At 35.0% G+C, this 21,234-nt stretch overlaps 2 protein-coding genes across 6 annotated transcripts in view; both read right to left on the bottom strand.

Annotated features, from left to right (window-relative positions):
* ZNF215 (zinc finger protein 215) overlaps positions 1–21,234 on the bottom strand; it is a 114,653-nt gene that overhangs the window by 51,554 nt on the left and 41,865 nt on the right. For 2 of the 5 annotated variants that reach the window (XM_074335921.2, XM_074335925.2), the window contains exon 1: positions 1,934–2,069. The exons of 2 other annotated variants lie outside the window; for them this stretch is intronic. The gene's annotated coding sequence lies outside the window, so the exon portion shown is untranslated. Of the gene's footprint in view, positions 1–1,933; positions 2,071–21,234 lie in introns of those variants that run through there. One more of the 5 variants, XM_074335922.2, reaches the window with a different exon arrangement.
* OR10A5 (olfactory receptor family 10 subfamily A member 5) lies at positions 112–1,957 on the bottom strand. The gene has a single exon (XM_019728036.3). It carries the CDS (start codon positions 1,955–1,957, stop codon positions 1,004–1,006), a length of 954 nt encoding a protein of 317 aa, XP_019583595.1. The 3' UTR covers positions 112–1,003.

Genomic DNA, 21,234 nt, shown 5'->3' with positions numbered 1-21,234 from the left:
TTCATGAAATATTTCCTTTCGAGGGGAATTTGCCAATATATAGCAACATTACATATGTGTTTACCCTTTGCCCAAGAAATTCAATTTCTAGACTTCCATACTGGCAAAAACATAAAAAGGCATATTCATAAATCTATTCTTTAGCATGATTTGTAATCATAAAAGGCTCAAAACTATGGTATGTCTATAAAATAAAGTACTATGAAGTAATAAAAAAAATGAGAAATCTTTTGTGGTTAAAGAAGAGCTATGTTGGAATCAGCTGAGATCTATTTTGAAAGTTGATGAAAGCAGCATCATGATTGAAATTTATGACATCACTTCAACAAGCTAAGAATGTGAATATGGATTAGAGAGAGGTCCCATGGAAAAGAGAGGGAGGAAGAAAATGATTATTGGGCTTATAAAGATATATTTGTATATATTATTGTATTGTATTGTTTATATTATAATGTATATATTATTGATCCACTTTCCTATATTCATATCATATACCAGTGAGCTTAAAAAAGCTAACACTAACCTAAGGGGCATGAGAATTGAAATAAGACAACAAGGAGAGTTATGCTTTTGGAGGGAACATAGGGTTTTCTATCTAATCAATGGAGTCAGATTTTCTCAAAGGAAGAGAAAGTGACAAGAGGATTTTTGATTGATTTTGCTCTCTTTTACCATGCATGTCCTTAAGTTAAGATTATAAGCAGTTTCATACTATCCACAATGTGGACACAGGGTAAATATATGGAATTACTTGGCCACAGATGTATTGAAATATCAATAATAAAAAGAATATACGTCTACAATGGGCAGGCAGAGGAGTTTTCCAGGGGGTAGCAATAGGTCTAAACTACCTCAGTGTTGTTTTTTGTCCACTGAGCTCTGCAACAGTCATTTCAGTAGTTGGGTTTCATCTCAAAGGAGATATGAAGTGAGGCAAAGAGGAATCCCAAATATAAAATTGATTGTTTCCCATTCAATAAACTTTAGTCTTACCTTTTAATGTTTATGGGATATAGTTTCTAAGGCCTAAGGCTTTGCGGAAGGTCCTGCTAAGGGCATTCTTCACCTCATTATTTCTCAGGCTGTAGATGATGGGGTTCAACATGGGAGTCACAACGGTGTAAGACAATGATAGCAGCTTCTTGCTCTCGGGAGAATTATTGGCCTTAGGCCGGAAGTAGGTGAGGCCTGATGATACATAGAAAAGGGACACAACAAGAAGGTGGGAGGAGCAGGTAGAGAAAGCTTTATGCTTCCCTTTAGTTGATGGAATCTTGAGGATGGCAGCAGCGATGTGAGAGTAGGAACACAGGATCAGCAAGCAAGGTACCATGACAACCAGAACGGTTCCGATGATTGCATAGATCTCAAACAGTGCTGTGTCTGCACAGACTAGCCTCAGCACAGGGGGACTGTCACAGAAGAAGTGGTTCACCTTGTTGGTGCCACAGAATGGAAAGCTGAAGAGCCATGTGGTCTGCACAGTAGCTACAGGAAAGCCTGGAAACCAGGAGGCAACAGCCAGTTTGGCTCTTGTCCTTTGGTTCATGATGACTGGGTAGTGTAAGGGGTTGCAGATGGCTACATAGCGGTCATATGCCATGGTGGCCAGGAGAAAGCATTCAGCAACCCCAAAGAAAAAGAAGAAATACATCTGCGTGGCACAGCCAGGAAAGGAGATGGTTGTGTCCTGGGCAAGCAGGGTCCCCAGCATTTGGGGCACAATAACTAGGTTGAAGCCAATCTCCAAAAAGGACAAGTTCCTGAGGAAGAAGTACATGGGACTATGCAGCATGGGGTCAACCAAAGTAACCAGAATAATGAGGCCGTTTCCCATTAGAGTGACCAGGTAGATGATTAGAAATGTCAGAAAAAGTAACAACTGTATTTCAGTAGGTAGAGAAGAGAAACTCATGAGGATAAACTCACTTACTCTTGTCCAGTTTCCTCCAGCCATAGATATAGGAAAAATTCTTCAGCTGTGGTCATGAAGAGAGATTCTTGATTGGAAGAGTCAGATTCTAGATTTGTTATTAAAATTCCTTCTTATTGTCAAGGAAAGAGGCAAGATCAGGGTCTCAGTTGGAAGAGGAAGGGCCTTGTGTTGCCTAAGAATAAAAACACAAAGAAGAATGGCCAGAGCTTACACTCTGAGATGGGCGGTCAGCTTTTGGAGGAACTGATATTTCCCTATGTGCACATTAAAATATACCAAAAGGTCACGCCAAATCACAGCCATGTATCTCTGAAGGGGTCATCAAAGGGCCCATTTTGGGTGACAGTGAGATTCCTGAAAACACCTAAACTTTTGAGAAGCAAACCCAATATTCGTGATTTCATTAAAAAACACACATGAATACATGAGAATTTATCAAAACTTAGAAATATAATTGTAATACAGGATAATGCATCTAATAACGTTTCTACTCTTGAATGAATATTTCTTGCCTGGTGGAGCTAGCATCTATTAACAGTTACATATGAATGTATTTGTTCCTCTTATATGTTCATTTAGTAGATGAGGAAACAACTCAGAGAAGCAACAGCAGTTAAAGTTAAAGTTGCAGATCTGAAATCCAAAACACATCTGTTAAATTCCAAAGTCCTCTGAGTTCTACTGAACCATGTTTCATTGGACTGCCCTGCCTTGATCTGAAGACTAACTCATTAATTTTTAAGAGAATGATAATTGGGATTTCCGCAAAATCACAGTGAAGACAGAAGGAAAAAGAACCAAGAGAATCAATTAACATCATTAACATCAAGATGTTCAGGAGGTGGAAACAACCTAAGTGTCCATTGACAAATGAATAGATAAAGACGTTGTGATATGTATACATAATGGAATATTATTCACCCAAAGAAAACAAGGAAATCCTGCCATTGCATCAACATGGATGGACCATGAGGGCATTATGCTAAGTGAAACAAGTCAGACAGACAAAGACAAATACTGCATGATCTCACTTACATGTGGAATCTAAAAAACAAACAAAACAAAACAAAAATAAATTCATAGAAAAAGAGATTAGATTTTTCTTTTAGATGGAGGGTGGAGGGAGGAGGAATAAGAGGAAGGTGGTCAAAAGGTATGAATTCCCAGTATTAAGCTGATAAGTACTAGAGATCTAAGATACAACATGATGACTATAGTTAACACTACTCTGTGATATATAGAAAAGTTAAGAGAGCAGACCCTAAGAGTTTTCATCAGAAAGATAATTTTTTTTCCTTTTTATTGTTTGAGGTTTGACAATTATGTTCAATAACTCACCCTAGAAAAAGTGCTACATACCTCACTGCTGAATATCAGTATGATCATCTTCAAAGTACTCCCCTTGGGAAGCTATGCACTGATGCCAGCGCCTAGTTCACCCTTCAAAGCAATTTTGGAACTCTTTCTGGAATAGCCATCAGAGCTATTGTCATATTACCCTTGATTTCCAGAAAGTCATCAAAATGTGTTCCTTTCAATATTTTCGTTATCTTTGGGTAAAGAAAGAAGTCATTGGGGATCAGATCTGGTGACTAGGGAGGGTGTTCCAATACAGTTGTTTACTGGTTAAAAACACCCTCACAGACAGTGTCGTGATGCAAGAGCCATGAATTGGCAAAAAGTTCAGGGCGTGTAACGTTTTCATGCAGCCTTTATAGCACTTCCAAATACTAAACTTGGTTAACTGTTTGTCCATTTGGTACAAATTCATAATGAATAATCCCTCTGATATCAAAAAACTTTAGCAACATCGTTGCAACAAGTTCTTGAACTTAATTGTCAAACCTCATATAACCTGGAAATTCAAATTATTTACTATGACCTGACTAATATGTAACCTCTCTTCATTATTTAGCTTCTCTACTGATTGAAAATGGATTTTAAGTGAAAACAGAACTGAAGGATGAGCAAACAAACAAACCTATAGTTAGTAAGACTAGGAAAATAAATAAGGCATAAACATGGGAAAGAAAAGGATAACATCATTTCGAGTAGATGAAAGATTTAATACTAAGGAGTTCAATGAGTTGACCAATTATAGAATAGATATATAAAATAACTATTTTATAGATATATAAAATAGTTTTCCAATATTCATGAAAAAAGATAGGGAAAAAAATTTCACTGTATCAAAATACTAAATACTTTGGAATAAGCATATTAAAAATAGACACATTCTTATGGACTGTAGTATACTTTACGAAAGGTCTGACAAGTTCGCAAACTCATCCTAGAAAAAGGCTACATACCTTATTACTGAATATCACAATGGTCACCTTCGAAGTACTCCCCTTGGAAAGCTATGCACTGATGTCAGCGCCTAGTCCACCCTTCAGAGAAATTTTGGGACTCTTTTTCTGGAATGGCCATCAGAGCTACCGTCGTATTACCATTGACATCCTGAATGCCACCAAACTGTCTTCCTTTCATTGTTTCCTCTATCTTTGAGTAAAGAAAGAAGTCATTGGGGGCCAGATCAGGTGACTAGAGAGGGTGTCTACTGGTTAAAACTCCCTCACAGACAGTGCCGTGTGAGCTGGTGCGTTGTTGTGATGCAAGAGTCATGAATTGTTGGCAAAAAGTTCAGGTCGTCTAATGTTTTCATGTAGCCTTTTCAGCACTTCCAAATAGTAAACTTGACTAGCTTGTCCAGTTGGTACAAATTCATAATGAATAATCCCTCTGACATCAAAAAAAGGTTAGCAATATTGTTGCAACAAGTTCGTGAACTTAATTGTCAGACCTGTATATAATGTTAGAAAATGTCTTGAACAAATTGACTTTTGACAAATTGTCTTTAAGAAGACAAAGGTATTATTATAAAGATATCAATTACTAACAAATCTATAAGTAAAATGATGTAATTCCAAAAACATTAAGAAAAGTAGAACAAGAAGTATATATACTGTCTGATATTAAAACATATTATATTACCTCATAATGTTTTATTATATTCTCTCATAATATTAAAATATTTTATTATATCTATTTGTATATTATATATTATATTTGTATATTTGTATATTATATCTAGTTTTGAAGAATTGGGCTTCAGGTTAATAACTGAAACAGAATGAATCTCAGGAGCACTGCATACATGAGAAATTCCAGAAACAGCTCTGGGGCAAGTTGAAGGGAAAATAAATACTATATTCTCACCTTAAACAATACAACAAAATATATCCCATGTGGATAATGATTTAAATGTAAATATGAAGCTCTAGTTGAATTTGAATAAAATATAGGTTAATATTTATGTTAGCATTCAGAATGTCTTTATTGGCATGTATTCTAAATCATAATCCAAAAAAGTTTCATTTATTTGACCATATAAAAATTAAATAAATTTGAACATTAAAAGCCTGACATAGAAATTAAAAGTAAATTCCAAATGAAGGCAACATTTACAAGATGCTCATCAAGAAAGTGTTACAGATTGCCCAAGACAAAATTAGGCAAACCTATCATCGTTTAATTCACATCATCAGAAATCAAACATAATTTTCTAAAAGGAGATTAATTTTCTTTTAAAAATTTAAATATGACAATATTTACTTTGGACAAAAATGAAAGAATATAAACATTCAAACAGTGTAGTTCCAAATGATAAGTGGATTTTATAGTATGTATCAGAAACTCTTGGAACAAGTAATCTCGTATCTTCAATTTTAGATTAGTACGGACTTTATCAGAATGCTCCTCTCAGTTTTATTTATAATAGAGTAATTGAAACAAATAAACAATAAAGGAAAATGTAAATATATAAAAATGGCAGATTGGTGAAATAAATTGTGTTATACCTATGCTATGAAATGCTATGAAGTAATTTAAAAGTATGTTGTAAGAATATTAAATGGCACGAGAAAATATTCAATACGTTCTGTAAATTGATAAATTAGGCTACAAAATAGTATTTTAAATGTAAGATATTTCTTTTAAAATGAAAAATTATCTATGAATTACTATATATATATATATATATATATATATATATATATACACACATACATATACCGGGGTTGCCAAAAAAATGTATACAAGTGGACACTTTGGTCAACGTTGCTCAAGCAGTAGTTCGCCATAATCAGAAGTGCCTGGAGGCTGATGGTAACCACTTTGAGCAACTCTTGTAATTGCAGAAGTCAGATATGACTTGTATTCATCTTTTGTTATCGGTATATATTGAGTATTACAATTTTAATACAGTTTTCCTTTCTTAAAATGTGTATACTTTTTTTGGCAACATACATATATATATGTGTGTATGTATGGTTCTTCAATTCTAATCACTTGTTAATATCCTAGGGGTGCAATTCCAAGTGTTTTAAATTTCTTATTTGCATTTTATGTTTTTTACATTATCCATTGTGAAAATATATTGCTTTTTATTTTGAAGAACAAATGCTTGGATATTATTAAGACTAAAATTCTTACAACGCAAAACAACCCATAAACAAAGGGGAAAGGTAAATGACAAACTGGGGAAGATATTTGCAATAATGGCAACAAATAATGAAAAGTATTTATCTATCTGATACATAATGTGTCATATAAAATAATTTTTATAAAGACATGCTCTACCCCCCCAAAAATAGGATACACAAAGATATACTTCACCAAGAGGTGCCAATGGCCAGTAAGCATATGAAAATTACTCTATTATGCTTGGAATAAAATTAAAAATTGTCAATATAGAAATTCAATTTCTTCATCAAATTTGAAATATTGAATAATATTCAGTGTTAGTAAGGAGTGGTGTACTAAACAATTTCTTATTTTGTTTAAGGCTGTGTAAATTAAAATAATTTCTCTGAAAATCAATTTGGTACAATTGTGTGAGGATCCTTTAATGTTCATACATTTTGATACAAGAACTCCTTTTGGCAGAAACGATGGAGGCAATGATTTTACGTGGAACTTTGTTCAGTGCCAACCATTAGAGAGATAAGTTGAAAACAATTATTAATAGATAATTGAATGATTCAATTTATAAAGAATGTACTTAAGGAAATACACAATCATTTAAGTACTTTTTGAAGAACATTGAATGCTGTAGTGTAATAATCACCATACAATATTAGATTAAAAAACAGGAATGTAACACTGCACACAATTTTGTAAACCTATGCTTCTATAAAAAGGCTGAAAGGTATATGCAAAATTCAAAAGTTATCTACTTCAAGTGGTAAGAAGGTATTTATTTTCTTATTTTTATTTTCCTGGATTTCCAAATTTTCTACAGTGAGCTAAATTTGTTATATAATAGCAATAAAACATTAAAAATAAAAATGATGATGGCCATAATGATGATGAAGTGGCAATATTTGCTGAGTATATAATAAATAGATTTATGCTTTATGCTTTACATTCATTCTCATTTTCTTCTCACAACAACTCCGTGACTTAACTACCATCATTATCCACCCCACATTAGAAATGAATAAACACAAATTCAAGGCAGATATATAATTTTGTAGTTAAGAAACTCTGCAATTATATGGGGAGTAAATGACAGAGCATTCGCTTAAAACCGTAATCAGAATAATAATAAAAATCACACTAAGGCTATTAACAAGGCATATAATATGAATATAAGCTATACCTTAAGTGTCATTTTTGGTCCTCCACTTCCATTTCTTCCTTCTCTGCTTCATTGTTGAGCAGAGAATTCTTATCATTTATTGAACAACTCAATCCTTTTGTGTCTCTATGCCATTGCATGTGACATTGCCTCTGCCAATATACAATGTCAGACTTCTTCCTTCCTATCCTCCAAACTCACTTCTGTCTCTTCTGTGATGTTTCCAGATAGAATTAGTCATCTTCTCTATTTTCCCATATTCTTTAAAAACATTTTTATTAATTTGATATTAAAATGACGTATTTACATCTCAATCTGGAAAATCCTTCAGAACATGAACTATCTTAGTCATCTTTATAGGAGGAAACCCAGTGTCCATCCAGATAAGCTATTAATATGCGTTTGAGGATGACTGATTAGATGAATGAACACATGAATTTGACAAAGTTCATTCTTCCTAAAGTTTCCATTCATCATTAGAGTTCTTGCTTTTCTCAATGACTACTTTTCCTTTAGTCAGAATTCCACTTTCATTAGAAACTCCATGTCAGGACACAGTGTAGTGTTTCGTGCTGGTGGAGAAGGATTGGGAAAGAGGAGGGAGGAGAGATGAAAAATCCTATTGGGATTTCCCATAGAACTTCTGGAAACTAAGGGGGAAGAAGAGATAGCTCCTGGCTTGGGGGTGGAAGACATCACAGAACCTGGTGGCCCATGGCCCCTTACCAGTTTCTCCAGAACTTCTGCAGGAACATCCCTCTGCTAATCATTTGACTGTCCCAGGAGTAAGAACTCACTCTTCTAGGCCTCCACACTTAGAATTGTCCTAAGGAGATAGTGGACTCTGATGTCCTCTGCATCACGAATGGTCCACTGAGGTAAGTCTTCCCTAAGTTAATTAAAGGAAAGTCAAAAAATGGAGGAAATTTATATCCTGTTGTAGTTATGACATAGAGAGGGGAAACTGAGGCCCAGATAAGAGAGAAAACTGATGATATTTTTCCAGTGTTGACATAGGAACAGAATTAGGTGCTCCACCGAACCCTGCCCAAACCTTGTCCAGTCAAGCACCTGAACCTGGAGAGGGACCCAGCTGACCTGACCCTTGGTAAAGAGCCTTACCTGTATCCAACAGGGAGACCTGCTTTGTTCAGACCTGCCTGACACCCACGTTTCATGCATGTCCTTGAGTATTTGAAAAGCTCCAGCTCTGTTGTCAGAAGAAGCAGAAGAGGAACCAAGGAAGTCTTAGGTCCATTAATGGCTGGACCTGAAACCAGGTCACTGCTGCCTTCTCTCAGGTGTGACTGAAGAAAATACATGGGTTTGCCATGACCTCAGTTCTGATTAGGAGAGTTATTTCCATCTGTGCCCTTTTTGTCCTGGGGCCAGTTGAAGGGCTGGCACTTGTGTTTTCCCCCAGGTGTTATTGGGTTCAACTTAGCTCCTCTTCCTTCCTTTCCTCTTGGGGACCTCACCTTTCTTGAATCTACTGTCCTTTGAGACCATGATGAATTTCATAAGCCAACAGGATGAAGTTCAAGAAAAGAGAACCAAACTCAGGGCTAGCATCGTGTAGAATAAAGCACAAAGTTTGAAGTCAGTGATGTAAATGTAATCGCAGTAGTGGATCTCTCTGGTTTGTGATGCTTAGCAATTTTAAGTTTATTTTAAAAAAATCAAGGTGAAGAACATTATATACACATCACATATCATAAACTGCATCTATTTTATAAAAAGAAAATTTCAAATATATACATTAAATTTATTATTAAAACATTTCTATAAGGATATACAAGAAATTGATAATAGTTGCTTCTAGGCAAGGAACTGGGGTAATGGAGGTCTGTACTGAGAGGGAAATCTACTTTTGATTGTATATAATTTTGTACTGATTGAATTTTTTTACTTAAATCATTTAATTTTGAAATTATTTTCGATTTGTAAGAGTCACAAAGATAGTAAAAAAAACTTTTTTACTCTCCATTCAGGTTTCCCTAATTTTAACATGTTACATAAACATGGTTCGTTTGTCAGAAAAATTAACATTGGTACAACGCTATTAACTAAACTATAGGTCTTATTTGATCAGTTTTTCCACACAAGTCTGTTTTCTGCACCAGGATTCAATCTAAGATAATATACTGCATTTAGTCATTATATATCCTTACTTTTCGCTACTCTTTGATGTTTTCACAGTGTTCCCTTATTTTTAATGACTTTGACACCTTTGAGGGGTAACTGGTCAGGTATTTTGTAGATTGTCCCTCAATTAAAGTTTGTGTGGTGATTTTTTCATGATAAGACTTTTTTTTTTTTTTTCTGAGATGGGGGAATAATATCACTGGGGTGAAGTGCCCTTCTCATCTCACTACATCAGGGTGTGACTGATATTAACATGACATCACTATTTCCTTTGCATACTCTATTCCTTAGAAGCAGGTTACTAAATCCAACCCACATGCAAGGGGGTGGGGAATTAATCTCCACCTCCAGAAGAAAGGAGTCTGGTTGAATTTTTATCATGTGTAAATATTTGACTTTTTAATAAAAAAGAGATATTTGAGACAAAACAAAACTAATGCTCCTCCACTGAGTCCTAACCTCATGACCTGGAGAAAATTATTCCATGTCTCAGTTTCTCATGTATAAAATGCCCAGTACCTGTTGTGAGAAGGAAATTAGATAAAGTATAGAAAATATGGCAAGCCCTGTCAAATGTCATACGTGATAAGGTTCCGTCAGGATACTATGTGACGTGGGACTGGAAGGTTGCCATCAAGGAGGCCAAGGGGCACTCCAAATGCTATATGATGACCACCATCACTGCTATTACGGCCACCTACACCTTTTCCACAATAACTGACTTAGAATCTCTGTGTATACTAATCCTTTTGCTTTGTATATTATTCCTGTTTGTTTTTATCTGGTTAACTCCTATACACTCTTCTGATACTACTTTAAATGTCACCTTCTCAGTGAGGTCTTTTCTGATTCGAATGTAAATTGAGACTCCCTCCTATTCTTTGTCAGAGTACTTTGTTCTTTTCCTTCATTGTGATCATATAAATTTGTAATTATATATTTATTTGTCAGTTATTTGTTTTATATCTTTCCTCTCCTTTGGACTATAATGTCCCTGAAGGCAGGGACTCTGTTTTGCTCATCCCCGTAAATCCAGCACTGAGCTGCGAGTGTAAAGGAGGATTAAGAAGTGATCATGGAAGCAATGAGGACAGTGAGGAGGCTCTTATAATAATAATAATTTAGAAGTAAGGGCCTGGATAGTGTCATACAATGGCATGTAATGGCAGTGGCAATGAAAATGGGAATTGAGCTAAGGTTTGAGTAAGAAGAATTTTGCCAAGGAAGCACGAGCAGGTTTAAGAAACTGGTTGAACACTTCTATGATAGCATTTACCACAGTGTAGAATTATATATAATACAGCACTTTGCATGATACTGTCTTTTTGTTCTATAGCTGTTTGTGTACTTGTCTGTCTCACCACAGAGCCAGGAGCTCCTTTTGGGCAGCATTGCTATCTTTTCAAGATCCAGTACATATATATTCACTGATTAAATGAAAGAATATGTCAATGAATAATGGGGTAAAAAAGAGGAATAAGTAACAAGAAATTTTTTTCAAGATTTGGAGGCTGGGAGAATAAATTTGTCTGGGAACATGGTGCTAGACATATGTCTTGACACCTAAGCAGAAATGTCTTAGTGGCAGTTGGAAATATGGAACAAACATTTCAGTGAGATGTCAGGGCTAGGAAAACAATTTGGGGATCATGCATTCATTTATTGAGTACTTACTATATGCCATAAACTGGACTAGGCCTCAGAAATACAAATATGAATGATAAATTCTCCTTACCCTGTCCTTTATGCATATAAAAATACAATTGTAATGTTTAATGCTTAACAGTGATATAGGCAAGATACCATATATGTACAAAGAAAGTAAACTTGGATTTGCCCAGAGGAATCAGGGAGAGATTAATAGAAGAAAAAACATTAGAATTTAATCTTAAATAATATGTAAAAGTTAACTTGGTATGAGAAGTATGAGGTGAAAAGCAGGAAATGAGTAAAGATATATTTAATAATAATGTCTACCTTTTGTTGAAAATGTATTGTATTCCAAGTAACTTTATTTGGAGAATAAAACTAACTTTATCAGTCCTTTCAATGATCCCAAAGAAATAGAAATCTCCCTGATATATATATATATATATATATATATATATATATATATATATATATATATGTATGTATGTATATGTATATGTATATGTATATGTATATACATATATACACACACACACACATACACACACACACACATATATATATGTCTCAAAGTTTTGTTTTCTCCTATGCTCCCCTTGAAGACTCTTGGCCTTCCATGTTACATATCATTCTTTTTCTTTTGACTTCTTTATAGTTTCTGTCTTTATATTTTACAGAAGACATATAATATATTGTAAAAAACATTATATTTTGCAGTCAGATAAACCTGGATTCAAATGTAAGCTCTGACACTTACTGTTTGTTCCTTTGTCCTGTTCTATACATCCTGATAATACCTATGATGAGTAAATGATACTTTATTTACAAATAGGTAACTCATATTTGACAGTAAATATATGTTAATTCCTTTCTTTACCTTACTCTCTGGGAAAGGAGGGAACCTAGTAATTTACCTGTGTTATAATTAGTAACAAACTAATTGAGAATTCTGCATAACTAATATCCTATTTTAAATTGCAAGAAATACTAGAGAATAGAAAGAAGCATAAAGTTCTACAAGCAGAAATGGTTGTCTACATGGTGCTTCTGTTGCCACAGAATAACTGGCTTTAATGTTTTCACAGTAGGTTTCGTTACCCTCCTCTTTATCTTTACATCAAGATGAGGCAGGTTGGGTAGATGGAGGACTAGAAATTTAGAGTAATTTGCATAAACTTGCATAGTTGGCAAATAGGATTTGAACCCAAGTTTTTCAGACTTCAAATTGTTGAGGATAATAAAAAACAACTATAATTAGAGAAACCAGGTGTAGGGGGAAAGAAAATCATTGCTTCAGACAATAGTTGAATGAATTTTTCTGTATATGGTTGAGGTATAATAAGAACTGAAATTGGAAAGATAAACTGGAGCTTAACTACAAGGAGGCTGTATGGTATGCTAAGAATAATAGTTTCATTCTGAAGATGAGGGTGAATTATAAGAATTTTAAGCATTACAGTGACAGATTATCAGATGCGTATTTAGAAAGAACTCTGGAGAGGCCAAGGAGACTGTATTAGAATGAGGTGTATATGAAAGTCTACAGTATGACTGGAGGCTGGAAGAAATTAGGAGTCTCTAGCAATAATCCTGCTGGGGTATAATCAATACCCACATTTCTTCTCCAGAGGGGTGATTTATTGAAACCCTGACAATGGACAGGACCTCTAAGAGACAGACACCAGGACGGGAGAAGAATGTCAACCACTGAATTCCTAGGATAAGTATAGTTTAGCAGGAGTTGAAAAATAATACAAACAATCTGCATTTGGACATGTGAGAGGAATAACAAGAGAATCCATGGTTATGGAAGGCAAGATGACAAAAAGCTTCAAGAGTATTATAGAAAGCCTGAAGAACATTTCATTTCCTCAACAATTATTCTAGACCAAAGGCTAGTCCAAGCCTGAGATTGTGCTGACTCTGTTGCACCTACATCCCGGGTCCCTCCAGACCTCTATCTGCAGAATCATTGTCTCTGAGGCCTGGAAGTGACTCTGGAGACCTAAAAGCCTAGGAGTCTCTGCTAAAGGGAGTTAGTTTTCCCCACCTCTGATGCAGCTATACTTTGGCTGAGGTCTGTTCTCACTGGCTTCTATCCTCAGCTTCCTCTACCTCTGGGGTTGTAGACTAACTAGCTTATTAATCAGCAGTCACAGACTGTGGCCTCATTAAGAAGTTGTTAATGAGGCACACTGCTGTTCAGGGAACAAATCTGACAGAGGCTCCCAGTGGCCTATCCTGAGGCCTAGAGGGAGATCTTAGGTGAATAGACAGGGCTAGATCTGGGGAGAGAGCTAATGATCTCAGACTGCAGAGCCATACATCCAAATGAATTTATCTTGGCAAGCAGTCCAGCTTTGAAGCTCAAGTCCCTGCTGCCTGCAGGCTTACAGGAGTGAATGCAATCCAGATCAGCAGCAATTTTGCTCTGAGGGTTCAGCTCAGCTTAATGCCTGCTATTCTGACCCATTTTGATGGAGGACTTCAAATTCTGAGATTGAGTAGTAATTTTGTGCTGCATTGAATCTGTGGCTCATGAACAATTATATAAGCCTTTTGACTAGTCTCTACCCTACAGGCTTTTTCCATTTGCCACCCATCTCCACATTACTGCCAGGATAATCTTTCCAAACACAGCTGATTGTTGCTTCATGCTGAGGGGGAGTAGATTTTGCCACCCCAAAGGCCTTTTGGGATATTGATTATTTTAAGATGGTTATTTTTAAGAAATAAAGGACTCAGAAAAAAATCTGTGAACTTCCCCTTAACTACCTAAAAGAATTTAGACTCCAGGAAGGGATATTATCATAGATAACTATAGTTTAATATGAACTAAATATGATAGACAGGGAGGAATCTAGCAAGGCCCATTTGATCAAAGTCTTCTCTGTGTCCCATTGTTAAAATTGGCCAGCAAACATTTATTTAGCAAAGACTTGCTTTTATATCTCCAAGTGAATTGCCTTCCTACCCTTTCACACCTCCCTCCACTAACCCCCCACCCCGCCTTCTCCTTAGCTTAAGATGGCATATAAACCTTACCTGCCCTATCTGTCCTGGGGTCTCATAATCTTATGGAACCCCTGCATGTACATAGGTAATAAATATAGTCATTTTCCCATTAATTTGTCTCATGTTGTTTTGATTATTAGTCCATCCAGAATAAATTAAAAGGGTAGAAATAAATTAATTATTCTTCCCCATAAAACCTTTTAATAGAAATAGTTCACAAAATATGTAAGATTTAAAGTCCTCAGCACAGCAAGCCGTTGAATATTTGACTTCTGCCTGTCTTCCCACCCTTGTCTCCTCCAGATTTCTCTCCCATGTTATCATTTTCATCTTTATTACCACCTCTATCACCATCATCATTATCATGATTGCCATCATCATAATTAACATTGGTGTAGTGCTTCTTATGTATATATCAGTGTTTTACATATACTAATTCATTTAAACTTCACAACACACAGTGTAATAGGTGCTGCAATTAACACCATTTTATAGATGACACTGAGTCATGGTAACTTGTCCAATATCTTACAGCTACTAAGACATAGTAACTTGTCCAATATCTTACAGCTACTAAGAAAGACAGAACCAGAATTAAAACACAGGCATTTTGGCTTCAGGGTTCATGTTCTTACAAATTTTGAAGATTTAGGCTTCTGCACTTTTTGCACTTACTACTTATTTGTCTTGGGATGCTTCTCTCATATACAATCTTAAATCTTGGCTCCCAATCCTTACACATACTGCTTTGCTACTACTTCCAATCATTATACATGTATTATTACTTAGGGTCCTAAAGTTTATATGTCTATCTCCTCACTGGACTGAAAGTTCTTGCATATCAGGGATTGAGGTAGGTTCAGTAACTGTTCATGTGGGTTTACTGAATCTTTTTGTATTTATTATGCTAGTTTAAACATACAACATACTGTATTCTCTTTGAGAAAATGGAATTAAATTCTTGACCTCTCTCTTGCTGCCATGCCTCTACTGCCATATACGCTCATCCTCCTTATTTTCTCATCTCATTAAAAGGAACTTTTATCACCATGGTTGATTATGCCAGAAATATGAGTGTAGTTTTGACACCTTTCTAAAACTAAACCATCATCAGTTCATATCTGGTCTACTGCCATTCCTATACTAGTCTTTCTCTTCATATTCTTGCCATGTAAAATATATTTATCTACCCAGTAGACATAGTTATTTTAAAAAAAAAAAATAAAACAAAAAACAACTCCCCTTGCTCAAAATGCTTCAATGGCTGCCACTGCATTTAGATTAATATCTACTTGTAAAATCTATAGTATGGTCAAAAATAAGTTCTGAATGGTCCGACTTCTTCTTACTTACACAATTAATTTTTACCTCTCTTGTCCTTACTCACAATATTTTAACCAAATATATTTTTTTCCTGGTTTTGGTATCAAGGTAATACTGACCTCAAAGGGTGAGTTGGGAAGTGTTCCCTCCTCTTCGATTTTTTGGAACAGTTTTTGAAAGAAAGTATGGTAGAATTGACCAGTGAACCATCTAGTCCTCGTCTTTTGTTTCTGGGAAAGTTTTTGATTATTAATTTCAGCTCTTTACTTGTTATAGTTCTATTGAGATTTTCTATTTCCCTTTAACCAGTTTTGGTTTGTGCCTTTTCATGAATTTTTCCATTTTACCTAGGTTATCTAGTTTGTTGGCATGCTGCTACTCATAGCATCCCTTATAATCATGTTTATTTTGGCAAGATTGGCTATAATGATTCCCATTTCATTCCTGATTTTAGTAATTTGAGTCTTCTCTTTTTCTTGATTAGTCTAAATGTCAGTTTTGTGGATGTTTTCTAAGAACCAACTTCTGATTATATTGACTTCCTCTTTTTTATTTTATATTTGATTAATTTTTGCTATAATATTTTTAAATTTATTAGGGTGACTTTGGTTAGTAAAATTATATAGGTTTCAACTGTACATTTCTGTAACACATCACAATGGAAGGAGTCAGTTCTCCTTCCATCTTATTTCCTTCCTTATGCTCACTTTGTGTTTATTTTGCTCTTCTGTTTCTTAAGATGGAATGTTAGGATATTTATTTGAGATCATTCTTCTTTTTCTTAGCTCTACAATCAATTTTTACCTCTTTTATTGCTGTTATTATTGGCACAACATTTCAACCAAATAGATCTTTGTCTGGTTGTGGTATCAGGGGGTAATAGTGACCTCACAGAATGAATTCAGAAGTGTTCCTCTTCATATTTCTGGAAGGGTTTGAGAAGAATTGGTATTAATTATTCCTTAAATGTTTAGTAGAATTCACCAGGGAAGCCATTTGGTCCTGGACTTTTGCTTGTTGAGAGGTTTTTGATTACTGATTCAATCTCCTTACTAGTAATTGGTCTGTTCAGATTTTCTCTTGAAGAAAAGAAAATTTCAGCAGGTTCCTAGGTGTTTGTTAAATTAGATGCCTGACTCTCAGGCCAAAGCTGTAAGATAAGCAAATTTACCTCTTCCACAGAAAGTCTGAGTGCTTTTCAGTCAGCTGCCTCTGTGCTGTGTGAGTCTTCAAAGAGCCCTCTTAGAATTATTTCTCAGATCACTATAGCCTTGTGGATCTTGACACAAGTCCAATTGGCTCTCAAAGGTAGATGTTGGGGGGGGGGCTTATCTTTCAGGGGTAGGTCTCAAAATTGGGGTTCCAGACGTGGGATCAAACCCTTCATCCTAGGGAGAAGCTTGGGTTTATGAGTTCCCTCCTGATTGTTGGGTTGCCATGTAGGGGATGGGGTTTATGGTGAGATTGTGTTGCAGCCTCTCCCACCCATTTCCATGAGGGTATTTTTCTATATAGGACCATATATGAGTCACTTACCCAGTTTTGGGGTTTCTTTCAGAAGAACATTTTTTCATATGTAGCTGTAGATTTGGTGTGTCTGTGGGAGAAGGTGAGATCAGGGTCTTCCTATGTCGCCATTTCGAACTGGAACTCTCAATGCTTCTCTTTCTTTAGATTCAATTGCTCGTAGTCATCTACTGAAGAGCAGCATCTTTGTTATTTTCTCTCTGAGCCATTTTGTCCAAATGAAAGGATTTTTGGAGTATTTGTTAGAGAAGTATCTCACATCTAGCTGTCAGTCAGGATAGTATAGATTGTAATTGAAAACAGCACTAAAGTCTCAGTGGCTTTCATCAACAATGGTTTATATTTGTGCTACATTTTCAGTGTGGGTTTACTGCAATATTGCTCCATGTTTTCTTCGTTGGAGGACATAGGCAGGTGGAGCATCCTCTATCTCATGGCTGAGGAAGAATGAGAGAGGATGGACCACAAGACAGCTGTTAAAGCTTCAACTCAGAGAGGACACACTCTTCCACCCACATTTCATGGACCAAAGGAAGTCACATGGCCAAATCTGAATTTAGCAGAAAGAGATGTAAAATTCTTGCACCCAGAAGAGGTACAGTAAGTCACAGCCAAGCTGGACCTCAGCAGTGCACAGACATATCATTGCTCTAGAGAGAAAAGAACTGTAAATAGTAATATAATATGTCCCACTCACTGTATTGTCTTCTGGAAAGTTGAAGTTTCTTAATTGAAATGGAAAAATTAAGAATAGAATTACCATATGATCCATCAATCCCTCTCCTGGATATCTACCCCTAAAAGTCTGAAAACATTTATCCATAAAGATATATGTACTCCAATGTTCATTGCAGCATTATTTTTGGTGGCCAAAACACAGAAACAACCAAAGTGCCCTTTGATAGATGATTGGCTAATGATGATGTGGGACATAGACACAATGGAATACTACTTGGCCATAAGAAAAGATGAAATACTGCCATTTGTGACAACATGGATGGATCTTGAGATTATTATGCTAAGTGAAATAAGTCAGACAGAAAAAGTCGAGAACCATATGACTTCACTTAAAAGTGGGATATAAAATTAAAAGCAACAAAGGAACAAGACAAACAAAGAAACAAAAACTCATAGTCACAGATAACAGTTTAGTGGTTACCAGAGGGTAAGAGGGAGGGGGAATGCAAAAGAGGATAAAGGGGGTCACATATATGGTGATAGAAGGAGAACTTACTCTGGGTCATGTGCTCACAAAGTGATATACAGGTGATGTATTATAGAAATGTACACTTGAAACCTATGTAATTTTACTAACCATTTTTTAAAAATTTAATTAAAAAAAGAAACAGATATTTTTCAACAAATGTCCTGTTGTTTAATATTCAAATAACACAACCATGTAGATAGATTGGCAGAAAATACGTTCATTTTTAACAGATTCTTGAGGTTGTTTCGCTTGCTATATTGTTTCATTAGTGAAATTCATCAGTTATGGTTTCACAGAAAGGTAGAAAATATTGTTACATCAATGATATATTTGTGCCACATTCTGTTGAAGCTAGTAGTTCTGATTTTTTTCCTTTTCTTTTTTAAAACACCCTACCTATTTTTTCCAAAATATATTTCACAATCCATTTTTTCCTTAAATTTTCCTGTAAATATCTCTCCTTTTTCAAACACTGACACTTTTCTAAAATTTACTTCTAACATCTGGAAATAAATATATATTATCTTAGTATTTTATTTTTGAGTTTATAACATTTTGAAATAATACATATGTGACAAGTCACAAATTTTAACAGAAGTTGATTTTTATACTGACAATTTTACAACAATAAACAATTGCTTTAATGTAATCAGGGAATCATTATATAGTGATCTTTATGTCTACAAAATTTACTCTGTGGATTATCAATGATATTAATAGCAGTATTACATTATGAGGTCTATCATGATAAAAATAATTGTAGATTCAAATTGGGAACTCAGCAATTCTATTTTTTCTAAAAATAAAATAATATGAACTATAACATAAAATGCTAAATTTGGCTAGTCAAGTAACACTAATAGAGATTTTTATTATTAATTTTAGTATACTCACTTATCTGTTCAAAGACTAAAAAAGCAGCATATTATGTTCAAATCTCTTACATCCTTACTGCATTTTTGTCTAGTCCTTTATCAATTACTGAGAGAGGATTGGTGAAAACTTCTATTATAATTGTAGTCTTGTTATTTATCTTTTCAATTTTACTTTTTTATTAAATTTATTGGGATGACATTGGTTAGTAAAATTATATTAGTGAAATTATATAAGTTTCAAGTGTACAATTCTATAATACATCATCTGTATATTGTATTGTGTGTTCACTACCGGAAGCCAATTCTTCCATCAGCATATTTTTGACCCCCTTCACCTTCCACTCCCACTCCCACTCTCCCCTTACTCTCTGGTAACCACTAAACTGTTGTCTGTGTCTATGAGTTTTTGTTTGTTTGTTCATCTTCTTCGTTTGTTGCTTTCAGATATATATCCCAAATATGAAGGAAATCACTTGGTTCTCAGCTTCTTCTGTCTGACTTATTTCTTTTAGCATGATAATCTCAAGATCCATCCATGTTATTACAAATAGCAGTATTTCATCTTTTTATGGCTGAGTAATATTCCATTGTGTATATGTACCGCATCTCCTCTATCCAATCATCTATTGAAGGACAATTTTGTTGTTTCCATGTCTTGGCCACCATGAATAATGCTGCAATAAACATAGTGGCACATACAAGTATATCCTTACATATAGGTGTTTTCAGATTTTTTTTGGTAGATACACAGAAGAGGGATTGCTTGGTTGCATGGTAATTCTATTCTCACTTTTTGAGAAAACTCCATACTATTTTCCATCATGACCATACCAGTTTACATTCCCACCAGCAGAGTATAGGATTCCTTTTTTTCCACGGCCTCTCCAACACTTGTTATTAATTGTTTTGTTCATAATAGCCATTCTAACAGGTATGAGATGGTACCTTATTGTAATTTTGATTGGCATTTCCCTAATAGCTAGTGAAGTTGAGCATTTTTTCATGTATCTGTTGGCCATTAATATGTCTTCTTGGGTGAAGTAACTGTTCAGGTCCTCTGCCCATTTTTTAATTTGATTGTTTTTTTTTTATTGTTGTTGTTGAGTTGTATGAGTTTTTTTATATATATATTTTGGATATTAGCCCCTTATTGGAGCCGTTGTTTGCAAATATCTCCTATTCAGTTGGTTGCCTCTTTGTTCTGTTGATGGTTTCTTTTGCTGTGATATAGTCACATTCACTTATTTTTGCTTTTACTTTCCTTGCCTTTGAGGTCAAAATCATAAAATCCTCTTTGAATCCAATGTCCAGTAGTTTTAGTATCTATGTTTTCTTCTATGCAGTTTATTTTTTCAGGTCTTATGTTTAGGTCTTTGAACCATTTTGAGTTAATTTTGGTATGTGGTCTAGATAGCAGTCTAGTTTCATTCTCTTGCGTGTGGCTTCCCAATTTTCCCTGCATCACTTATTGAAGAGTCTTTCTTTTCTCCATTGTATGTTTTTGGTTCCTTTTTCTTTATATATGTGGGTTTATTTCTGGGTTCTCAATTCTGTTCCATTGGTCTTGTGTCTGTTTTTCTGCCAATACCATGCTGTTTTGATTATTGTCACTTTGTAATGTAAATTGAATTCAGGGAGTGTGATACCTCCGGTCTTGTTCTTTTTCCTCAGGATTGCTTTGGCTATTTGGATCTTTTGTGATTTCATACAAATCTGATGATTTTATGTTCTATTTCTTTCAAAAATGCCATTGGGATTTTGATGGGTTTGCATTAAATCTCTATATTGCTTGGGGTAATATGGCCATTTTAACTATGTTGGTTCTTTGAATCCATTAACATGGAATATCTTTCCATTTCTTTGTGTATTCTTCAATTTCTTTTAATAATGTCTTGTAGTTTTCAGTGTATAGGTC

Source organism: Rhinolophus sinicus, chromosome 14 (assembly GCF_057876585.1).
Source record: "Rhinolophus sinicus isolate RSI-liver-muscle chromosome 14, RSI-T2T, whole genome shotgun sequence".
NCBI lineage: Eukaryota > Metazoa > Chordata > Mammalia > Chiroptera > Rhinolophidae > Rhinolophus > Rhinolophus sinicus.
The sequence above is the reverse complement of the archived record's forward strand: the minus strand, read 5'-3'. Positions and strand labels throughout refer to the sequence as shown.

Excerpts from the sequence above, each read along its gene's own strand:
- OR10A5 (XM_019728036.3), bottom strand. The coding sequence starts at position 1,957 with ATGGCTGGAGGAAACTGGACAAGAGTAAGTGAGTTTATCCTCATGAGT.